General features: G+C 38.3%; 1 protein-coding gene across 4 annotated transcripts in view; it reads right to left on the bottom strand.

The window, feature by feature from the left end:
- Positions 1-11,831, bottom strand: part of LTBP1 (latent transforming growth factor beta binding protein 1) — a 217,763-nt gene that overhangs the window by 2,753 nt on the left and 203,179 nt on the right. For all 4 annotated transcript variants that reach the window (XM_007420643.4, XM_025166547.2, XM_025166552.2 and 1 more), the window contains 2 exons: positions 4,961-5,083; positions 105-254 (listed from right to left, as the gene is read on the bottom strand). In XM_007420643.4, coding sequence (XP_007420705.2) covers positions 105-254; positions 4,961-5,083 — 273 coding nt within the window. The remainder of the gene's footprint in view (positions 1-104; positions 255-4,960; positions 5,084-11,831) is intronic.

The raw sequence follows: 11,831 nt of genomic DNA, 5'->3' as shown, positions 1-11,831 counted from the left end.
TCTCTGGGCCATCTGATACCCACCTTCAAAGATATTAGTATCATTTTCTGTCTTTGAGAGGTTATGAGAATTGCCTGGATGTGAATAGTGCAACACATTCTTACCAACACATGTCATTTTGGTCATGTCCAAATGGTAGCCATCAAAACAGTCACAGGTATATCCTTCCTGCACTCTGACACAACGTCCATTTTCACATCCATTCAGAATTCCACATTCTTCGGCTTGTAACTCCTCAAAGCTATTCAGGAAACCTGGATTTAAAAAAAAGGATTATAGAGGCACAACACGCAAATTAGTACTTGTGCTGGTTCAAAGAACTAATTGCTTCTCTAGTGCCAATTCCAAAGTTATGAAGTTGGGCTCATAGATGAAGTTGGTAAGAAATGCATGGAAGAAATCTGAAAGTAATAAGATGAAAAAGGGGAAGCCTACTTCCTCTAGATGTTTCTGATTTACAGCTCTCAGGATCTTTTATAAGTGGCCATGCCTTCATCCTTGGACGTATTGCTTGGGGCTGAAAGACTACAAATTCTCCAACCCCTTCTAAAATTATACATTTCAAAATTCAATTTGAAAATCCACTTGGATTCAGGCAGCAGATAAACCTAATGAATAAAGAAATATTTAAGGCACATCATGATTTGAAATGTAAAATCTCATCCTAAGCCCTTTTATAAATTATGAGTTTGATCTGGACTTAGGGCTCTTCTTCACTCAACCCTAACCACTGCACAAATACGTCCCAGCAACTTCTTTTATGCTATATCCTCATGATGTTGCTTTGTCTCATCCCCAGTTTGAACCTGAGGCAGTTTAAGGTTATCCTTAGCTGTTCTGGTTTTAACGTAGCATTTCCCCTCTTCTCTCATCACAATTTTTGCTCTGGAAATGATCTAACACACATGTGATTGCTTCTACAGTCAGGGTGAATACTCCCAGCTGCAATGGGCCATTTTAGGCTGTTGCTGGCACCCTGTCTCCCCTCTGGTCGCTGGGCACCATCCTCCATGGCCATTTTGGTAAAACCAGCACCTGATTTTCACAGAGACATCTGCCTGCATAATGCCTGACCTTTCTGAAGACTAATATCTACTTTCTGAAGCACCTCTCAGGTGTTATGCAGGCTCCTTATGAACATGGAATTTGGTGCCATTTTGGAAGAGTCCTGTGTTGTCCAGAAGGCTGATTTAAACTGGGAAAGAGAGCTGGGTTCTGTCACCATGGGTGCACTACAGACTTTTTGCTCCTTCTGCCAGCAAAGGATCTGGTTATACTTTTTATTGTTTTTAATATTTTTAACATTTTTGAGGACTCATGTAAGAGAGCTACACCTGTCACTCTGACTGAGGAATGTCCCCAAACAAGCAGGTTTTAGATCAAGATATTCCACCCTGGATCAATGTGCAATTTTGCTCCATTACCTGAAAAACACTCTACCTCTACCAAAGGCACCCTTTATGCTGCTTTTATTAACTTAAGGGCAGCCTTTGATTCAATTCCTCGTGAGAGACTATGGAGGAAATTAGCTGCAACATCCATTGATTGTCACATTTTCAGGTTGATAATTCTGTTACATCAAAATGCTGCAATGCAGATGAGAAGCAACTAGAATGGTGATTTAACAACCCCCATCCCTATCCTCAGAGTAGTCAATCAGGGCTACATCCTTGCCCCCTTATTGTTCAACTTCTATATAAACAACAACATTGTGGCCAACATTTTCCAGAAGCAATGAGTACTTTCTAAACCAGAATTTCATCTCCCAACGTGTGCCCACCATCCTATTTCAATCCTCTTGAATGCAGATGATGTAGCCATTTCATCCATAACTCAAGTGGGCCTTCATAGATGCCTAGCTGCTTTAGCATCTTACTGTTTCTTGAAATTAATTACTCAATTCCCAACCTGTAAGCTGGGCTATTTCTGAGCCCGAGGTTAGGCAAAGAATCAGATCCCTGTTCAGAAATAGCCTGACAGGTTGCAAGGAATTGACAGGGGGTTGCAAGGAATGGATGGAGAGTTCCTTCCTGCTTCACCTTTTCCCCCTTAGCACTTGTTAGCTGGCAGGGTTCAGGTAGCTAACATCTGTTTAAAGTCCCCACCCCCCATTTCACCACACATTAGGGGACACCGACTGGAGGTTACGTGGTGGGAGGGCAAATGAAGCTGGGGAAATGCATTAACTTGGCTTGTAGAATAGGACTGGCAATGCTGGCAAGACCATTTATGCTGGCATACTTTTCTGCTGGTTCAAGACTGGCGGATTGCATTTTAACTCAGGCACGAGGAGCAACCCTTAGTGTAGATCTTTTCCAGAAGCAAGAACGGAACAGGACCTGTAGGTGGCAGCCGAGCACAATCTAAAAGTACCTTTGGGAAAATCTGAGATCTAAGAGCTTTGTAGAATTTGGTCAAAGAAACAATTCAATGAGACCATTTTTGAAGAGTACTCTCTGAATATGGGTGACTTCTAAGCACGGCTGGTGGATAACACCTCTTTGTTTGCTGGGTGGGAGGGGAACAGCATTTGATATTTTAAATAATGAGCCTTATTAAAAAAAAGAAAAGTTACCACAGCTGGTTAAGATATACAAAATCATTTTGGTAACATGCAGCTGATTGCTAAGATAAACATATGCATGGAAACTAGAATGAGTTTCTATACTACAGGATTTTACAGGATGAATAATATATGTAAGATTGTATTTATTCCTCCAACTATGTATGAATTAATGCTCATTACATTTCTGCCCAGCAAATTGCAGCAATTATAGTATAGGATTTTTAAAAAAATCAGTGAATTGTGTTGACTGAAAGAAATGTAACTCCCATTGCGGTAGTATGTAGACCTGACTTGAAAAGTGAGTGACTGCTCATTCAGACTGTGAAGGTCCACTATCTATGGCAGTGTTGTCCAAACTTGGCCACTTTAAGATGAGTGGACTTCAACTCCCAGAATTCCCCAGCCAGCCATGGGAATGCTGGCTGGGGAATTCTGGGAGTTGAAGTCCACTCATCTTAAAGTGGCCAAGTTTGGACAACACTGATCTATGGTTTAGGATGACAGTGATGAAAGGCAGGACTAGGCAGGAACAAAGGGTGCTACTGTAGGTCTCTTGTACAAATAAAAGACATCCACTGTCCTTAGCAAATACCCATATATAGCATGGTGACTTTTCTCTCACAAACGCTCTTACAGCAGCCTTCCCCCACTAAGTGCTAAGCAAGAGATGCCTTATAAGAAATACTAGGATAATCTTCAGCAAAACTCTGACAGAACACTCAAGTTACACACTCTTCTCTTTTCAGGATTAAAGTTCCAGAACCGATAACATAAGATAACATGAAATAACATCATACAGTGTGGGATCTTTTGCACCAGCCCTGGACAAAAACTGTAGTGCAGCCAGCAGCCCCAGCTCGAATGGCATTTCAGCAAGATATCATCTTTTCTGAGGCGGGGAAATCAGGGGAAAATCTCCTACACAGCCTTATTTTGCTGGCTCTTGTGCTTGCAGTCAGAATGAAAACATTGGATGTTACTACATTCTATGGTTATTAATTCAATAGATTAATTGTGCACTGAGATGAAAAGGCTACTCCTAAGGATGCTGCTTGTATGTCAGAGATAATTGTTCTCTTCCAGTTTCCACAGCTCTTGTAAGGTACATATGGTAGCAAGCAGGATAGTATTTCCTGGGTCAAACATTCAAGACATATTAATGTAATTTCTGTACTACCCCCCCCCCCATCTCTGCCATGGATAATCTATAAGACCAGGATATGTGGGGCATGTGTAAGAAATATAGTGAAAAAAGTAGTAAGTTTTGATGGGATTTTTTTTTTTTTATAGAAATTGTTCACGAGAGCTTGATGCCAATGCCAATATTCTACATTCTGCCTCCTAAAATCATTTTATTACTTCCCCAATCACCTCTTTCTAGGCTTGAGCAAAAGGCAGTTGAAATTTAGATGCTTTTTTTCATATGATATTACATGGCCTTTGGGTCTACAAGCCACAAATGACTATTCTTTGGCTGAAATCTAGCAAATTTGGTAATTCAGTCTGTCTCATTACACTGTACTTGACTGTACTGCTTTATGCTGCAGCCCATCTTGAGATTTCTTTTAAAAGTTGAAAAGGTAGATGTGAGCCAGTGTGGTGTAGTGTTTAAGACTGGCACTAGGGAGGCCCAGGTTTAAGTTTAACCTTGGCTACAAAAGCCCACTGAGTAACTTTGGGCCACCCCTCTTTCAGCCCAACATACATCACAGAGTGTTTTTTGTGGGGAAAAGCTGGGGCGGGGGGACGACTGCTATTTATCCTGCTTTGAACAAAAGGCAGGATATAAATCTAACAAATAAATACATAAATAGATGTAAAGTTATCAACTACTGTGAAGATAGCCCCTTAAGAATATTTCGTTTTAAACCCTGAAAATGATTCAATCATTGCTATGGAACCTCGGAGGTGTATCACAGCCTACAAGGAGATCTGGTAAGGTTTCTAAGCCTTTTATTTTACAACTGTGTACTAGACCCAAGCTATTCCTGTGCATTAAATTTGAATTAATGGCACTGAACAAGTCTGCACTTCTATAGTAATACTAAAAAGCACATTTCTTTAGAATGTCTAATGCTGTCTGTTCCAAAGGAACAGTTGTCGGACAGCAAGAAAACTGACTATTCATTGGAGTTTGAATGCTTAGCTTGTCACACTTTACCCACTTAACTCACTTTACTGAAATAAAAAATGTCAGAGTTTGCTATTGTACTGAACCCATTCATTTCTCCTGATTCAAATATAAGAAGATCTCTAAAAAATATCTATATCTATATCTATATATATATCACCCAAAATAAGCATAGAAAACATGCAACTCTTTGAATATTGTGGAATCTAAGGAGAAAAAAGCAAGTTATACATCCTTAGGTTTAAGGAGTAAAGGTTGCTTACGGTCTTCCATGAAATATGGATCAGTTTCTGAAGTATAGTGTTCCTGTTCAAAGTCAACCAATGCGTCTTGCCCATACGGCCGAGATCCAGGAACAGGAATGTTGCACAGCTGGGCATAGTCCTCTGGAAAGAAACACATCAACGTAGACTGTATTTTGAATACAAATGATCCCATGCTCATTTCACATGTTTACCATATATGCTGCTTTCTTTTCTTAAAGATTAAAGTGGCTTAAAGACATCACCGCTATGCCCTAACTTCACTGAGCTTGAGCAATTCTGTTTTTCATTTGTTTCAAAATCACACAGAACAATTGCATGTGAATGCCTAAAGCCAGTTAAATTATGCTTCTTAAACTGGGGACACAAGGTAAAAGCTTGAATGTTCAACTAGAAGTTTCTCATTTTGTTGCTTTGTTGCTTTTGTTGATATACACACAGAATGTTTTTGCTTCACCAGATACGTAATGGGAATATGGGTTGAGCAAATCAGACTTTCATTCTTTTTATCAGGCAACTCTCTATCATTAAAAATATAATATAGTGTGAAGTGAAGCCATAAGTCTAATCCTTACCAGTATCAGGGAACTATCCTGTTGTGGCTCTTTTACTTCTATAGGAAAGGAAAAACCATAGCATACTTAAGGCTGAGTTCTCAAGCATTCCCTGACTGAAATCTTGCCTTTAATATCAACTACAAAGCCCTGGCCATGCTACCATTTCACAACCTCAAGCCTCTATCCTTAATGAGGATATAGCAATGTTGATCTACAAGGACATGGTATAAACACTAAGAATAATATGTTCAAGCTACTTACAGCAGTTCACAATCAAAAAAGCAAGATTCTCACAGAATTTGAGTATGCAGGTTTATTGCAAAGAAAAAAGGGGTTAGATTACAGAATCTCAGAAACTGGATATGAATTCCTTGTCTCTCATTATAATTAAATACATTAAGGTGGGGCTTTGATCTTCTTTTTGACTGAGTCCTGGTTGAATGGGGAGGGTACTAATCTGACACCACAAAAGTGTCCGTCTCTTCTTATTCTAATGGAATTCCATCACAAATATTCCGAAAGCAGTCAGAAACAGTCACTAAGGCCTACCTGAAGTTCAAGGTAGGTAATGAATGTTCAAAATGGTAAGGGAGATTCTGCTGTAAGCTTGACTATCCACAAAATCAGAATTCACTCACAACAAATACAAAAATAAAAATCTCATTTGAGGCACTTCACATGTAATTCTCGGCCAAACCTTGGTGTTACAGGAAAGGGTACTACTGTTGTATACTCTCCGTCTTCCTTTACAAATCCACTTACTTTTTAGTCCTTACTGGTCTGTGACCAAAAAAAAAAAAAAAAATTGCTGGTATATCTGACATAGAGCCTCTGACTTTTCGGCAGGCATAAGACATAGATTGCTGATTCAAATTAATGTCAAACTACGGTTTGCAAAAAACTAAAAAGAAACCAATTAAGCAGATTATTCAAAGAGAAAATGACTACTTGAAATGTGTAACAAGTGCTTATTTCCATAGTATCCAACCTTGCTGTGACATTATGCATGAAACAGCCCAGTATATTAGAAACGTGGTCGACTAGGAAAGAAAAAGATCTTGATGGATGTTTCTATGTACCATTAAAAAAACCTGTGTGATTATCCAGCCAAATATTTGATCAATACAACACAGTTTTGCGTGGAATACTTTTACCAAGGGAATTACATATATTTAAAAAGAACCTTCAGCATACAAGAACAGCCAGTATAAAGGAAAGCTGGAATGAAAGCATCTGAATGCAAGCCAAGTACAAGCTCATTTTGTAATTTTGGGTTCAAAAGCAGACAAATACATTGGTACTTTCCTAATCATGCATGATTTTCGGTAAAACAACGTTTGCTCCAAATACTTTTCTGTTTGCACAACTGGCTTTTGTGTTTCTCAGGGCTGGACAGTTATAATGATTGATTTTGCTGTTTTTGTCTCTTACTAACTTAAAGAACATAACATGCAGCAATATAAGCAATGGACTATTCCAATAAAATAAACAGAATATAAATATTTCAGCAATAATTGAAGTGGGAATAACTTTTTGCAGCTTTCCCTTCCACATGCACTAGTCCACATTATCTATCCTAGATGATGAGGAAACTGATTTACAAATATTATGAAACAGGAGATGGTGGGAGAAAAAACTGATGTAAAAGTAGCAGAAGGAAAGTTAAAATGTAACTTTATGTAAGCACACTTTTCCTTTCCCCATTTTTCTCTACACAAATACCAGAAAGTCTTTTGCAGGAATTCCTGTAATGTAGGATCTTATTTGGAAGAAATGGCAACTGTGTCTTCATAACCCCAATCCAAAAGAACTGGTTAAATATTTGCTCCAGAAGAGACCAACAGGTGTGCATAGCCTCCAAAAACTTAGAAATAGACCTATAACTCTCCTTCGAAACCCTTGAGAGCTGACTACAGTTAATGAGCTATATAGACTAATGATCTGATTTGGCAGCTTTCTGTAATGATGTGTTGAGTTTGTATTGTTGATCCGTTTCCTCCAGGATCTCTGAAACTGTTGCCTGATTTTCTTCTCAGCAACCTTCCATCCTTTGGAAGGTTGGAGGCTAGATGAAAATTGTCCAGAACTTTTGGGTCCAGTGATGGTTTCTTGCGGATGGGGCACACCACTACCTCCTTTAAGGCTGGAGGGACTACTTCTTCCTCAGACAAGCTGACACAACTGTATGGACCCAACTGTATGTCACCTCTTGGGCAGCCTTGACAATCCAGGAGGGACATGGAGCTAATAAACAGGTGGCTGGGCTCATAACCTTGAAGGACTCTGTCCATTCATTAGAAGTCACATGCTCTAACTCACTCCAGGTAATCCCAGAAGACCATGCCCCAAGCGCCTCGACTGAACTTGCCATTCAGAGTCCAACTCTGAGTGGATGTGAGTGACTTAATCTACCAGATAGGTAGAATATTCTTCAAAGCACTCCTGAAGATGTTCCTAAACATTCTATGTGGCTGCTGGACAGCCATGGACAGATACAATAAGGGTGGAGAAACAGTTACTATTTTTTTCTGAAGCAAATCTACAGTATATTATTTATCTATTGTGGGAGAATATCATTTTCTAGCAAACTAATCAAAGACAACAGCAGTATACCCACAACAAATACAGTCACAATATGAACAGTAAAACCATCCAGGCTTGTTTAATTTTGGCTGTCTCATGTTGTTTCACTGATAGTATGTGAAATGTAGTAAGTCCAAGATCCTGAGCACAGTTATTGGAAATAAATCCAAATAAATGTATTTAAGGAACAAGATAATTTCATTTGGCAATGCATTAAAGACTGTAATACAGCATTTGAAAAAAGCCCCAAAAGCTTATTCAGTTGATTAACACCTTGTGGCTGATACCACTGAACCCTGTCAGTGTAAAAATAACTTTAAGCATCTTTGATTTTTCTGTCTCAAATGCCATGTGCTTGCTTCTTATTTTACTTGGTGACAAATGAATTCAAGGAAGGTACAATAAATGTCAAAACCCCTATGTACTTAGTGGTGTAGACAGTCCTGAGCAACTGCTTCTTTTTAAACAGGCATTGTAAGAATTATTAAAAGTATAGTACGAAATTGCACTAATAATTATCTATTTTTTCAAATATGTTGCAGCAAACATGATTTTATACATTTTAGAAATAACATATCTTGATTGTTAAATGCATTAAGTTTACTCCAACAAAATATGCTTTGTGCCTGAAAATAAATCTTTAAACTGTAGCTACTAATCTTTTCTATTTTATTTTTCAAACTGGTACCCTTATGCAAAGAAAAACACAATTTATATTTTTAAACATTAATTTTTTTTCTTCAACAATTGCAATGTAACTGTCTGAACAAAGAAGCCAAGTAATTCTTCAACAGCATTTCCACAGCCAACAGTTTAATTGCGAATGTCATATGGCATAATAAAGCATTTGTTGAGCCAGTTACATCTATCATCCCGATCAAAGATTTTGGATCTCAAGTATTTATTTCTTCAGCTGTGCTCATGTGGAATTGCGTCATCTAGAACAAAAGACTGTCAAGGGTTCTTCTTTCTCATTGAAACAAGGACATCACTTAAGGGATAGAATGTATGCTTTTATGTGATCACTTTTCAGATTCTTTTGGCCATGTCAGACTATCACTATACTCAACTACAAGGGCTTGTTTATTAGGTATCTCTGCCAAGATTTTAGCAGGTAAGAGCACCCGGCTGACCCAGGAAACTAAGTAAGGCTGGCCCTGGTTAACAGGTGGATGCTATGGCTGGGGCAGGGGCTTTGCCCAGCTTTAGTTGGTGTGCCAGCTACAGCTCTTCCTGGAGCATGATGCATTGGCCACAGTTACCCATCCCCTAAATCACCTTTGTATTGACTATTGCAATTAATTTTACATAGCGCTTCCTTTGAAGACTATCTGGCAATTGTAATAAGAATTTCCCATAATTTCCTAGATTCATTTATAGCGAGTTAATTAAGATGGAGTCTCTTTGAAATGCTTTTTCCCCGATGATTCCTACTTTGAATGAATTGCCCTTTGGACATAATTTGTCAACTGATTCGCCCCCAGCTTTCCCACAATCTCTCAGAAAAACTGACCTGACCAGTATGTCAAGACAGAAGGGTTCTGTTAAAAACCCTGCTCCAAATGAGATCAGAGGGAGAAGAGAAAAGAACACACTGCTTTTTGGTCTATACTGTGAAACACAGTTCTTCCTGAGATTAATCAGGCACTCTCCTTGACAATTTTCCAGAGGGTCTTGAAGACTGAACATTTTTGTAGAGTTTTTAAGGAGGACAATACTGAGTTTAGTTGGGGTGGGCTGATTTTTGTTAATATTTGTATTATTCTGTAAGCTGCTATGAGTTTTTGAAAGTCAGCTTATATAAATATTATAAATAAATACATTTATCAGAAAAGTTTCTGTCTGTCTAGGTATCTATCTAGTATCCTTATAGAATGACACAACCTGGGCTACTCTGGACAGTGTATATGAGTAAACCAATAAAAAAATCAACATCTCACTAGTTACAAACAGTCAAAAGTGCAACTGATGTAATTGTAACAACAAATGCAGTAATGAAGAACTAATAACAAGTCCATGTGTGCAATCCACGTCCAAAGGCCTCTGAAATAAAATAGTTTTGAGAGCTTTTCTGAACTCAACAAAAAGTGGCTAATTGCACTTTCAGAAGGAGCATGTTCCACAAATCAGAGACTGCTAAGAACGTCTGTCTTCTAGTCCAACCTCCTTTGACATCCAGAGTGGACTCTCCCTCAATGTTCAAATCAGGGAAGTAGAACTGTATATGGCAAGGTGTTCCTTGATATAGCCATGCCATATAGGATGTATGCTGAATTGAGCCAGAACCCTACTGGCTGTGTTAGCAATTTAATCTCAAATATATCTAACATAGGACTTTTGAGAGTTGCTGAAAAATATTATTTCCATTTAAAATATGTTCCACATCAAACAATTGTGAAATGTAACCTTCTAAAATGGCATTTTCTCCACTTTTGACATGTCCTGTAAAAGGAAGTGTAGTTTTAGCTTCAAACATGAACCAGAAGTCTGCAGCCAAACAACTGACTGTGGTTGTGTTAAGAAATCCATTAAAAATTCAACTTCCTTGCGCTCTGTGTTTAAAAAAGCTGCAGAATTACAATTCTGTATTGACACTATTCCTCATCACAACTGAATTTAGTCTTGAGACCAGGGTGAACAGGCTATAGTTCCATACCTTATAAAAATGTTTGTGTGTACAGGACATCCCCAAGATTTGTCATTTAATTTGGCAACAAACTGCTGAATGGTGAAGATATATTGTTCTTTTGCAAAAAAAAAAAAAAAAGTACAGCGTGCTAAGCTTTCAATAGGCTAAATAAGCCTTTTTAAAAACTAAACAAGCTCCCCTCCAGTTGAAAATTCCAGCTTAGTCCTGTATCATCCAGTAACGTCTTTCTCCTCACCTCCAAAGGTCAAAACAATACTACACATTAAAGTGTATCATTCATGACAAAAAAGATTTCCTGCTCTGGCTCTAGACTCAGTAACCTGATTCCTTGCTGCACACTGCCAATAATTCAAATTTTTCAGGGTATTGTTTATTTTGTCCAACTTATTATATTTAGTCAAGAATTACTTCCAAAATACTTCTTTTCCCTTAGTGTGCTCTTTGAGGTCAGAGCATTGTCTCTCCATCGTTAGAGATGTTAAACCAAATAATCTGATGGCCCTTAAATGCCTTACTCCAGACCACAGTGTGGTACTCTTAATCCATATCAACTTTCCTCTTCCTTATTGGTTATATCCAATTGTTTTGTGAATAAAAGATAGATTTATAAACACTTATTTCTTGTGGAAGGAGCAACAGGTCAGAAATGAAGAGATGTGGAAGAAATGTGGGCAGGGCAGAAATAAGGAGATGTCTCCCAAGCAGTTTCCCAAGCTAAGGATGCAATAAGAAATCAATGAACAACTTACTGCCTTTCATAATACTTCAAATCAAGTGCCATGGCAGCCATCTCAATCTGTGTAATATGGTCAACTCTGCTGAGGAGGAACATCAACTTCACATCTGTGATTTTAGCAGACATTGCCCATACACATCTAAGACTACCTTGCAGCCATGTAGACTAGAAAAAAAATATATAAAATCTGATATTCTAAAACAAGATTTATCCTGAATGGAACATTCTGCACTCCTGCAAAACTGTGGCATTCTCAAAACTATGATATGCTATGCTAAGTAAGTAGTTGACACCTTGTGACTATTGAGGATGATATGTCAAGTCTTCATACAAAGGTCCTTACCT

Source organism: Python bivittatus, unplaced genomic scaffold, assembly GCF_059951505.1.
Source record: "Python bivittatus isolate LINGU-HERP-01145 unplaced genomic scaffold, Pbiv_v1 ctg000020_np1212, whole genome shotgun sequence".
NCBI classification, from domain to species: Eukaryota; Metazoa; Chordata; class Lepidosauria; order Squamata; family Pythonidae; genus Python; species Python bivittatus.
This window is presented reverse-complemented; position numbering and strand designations above follow the sequence as displayed.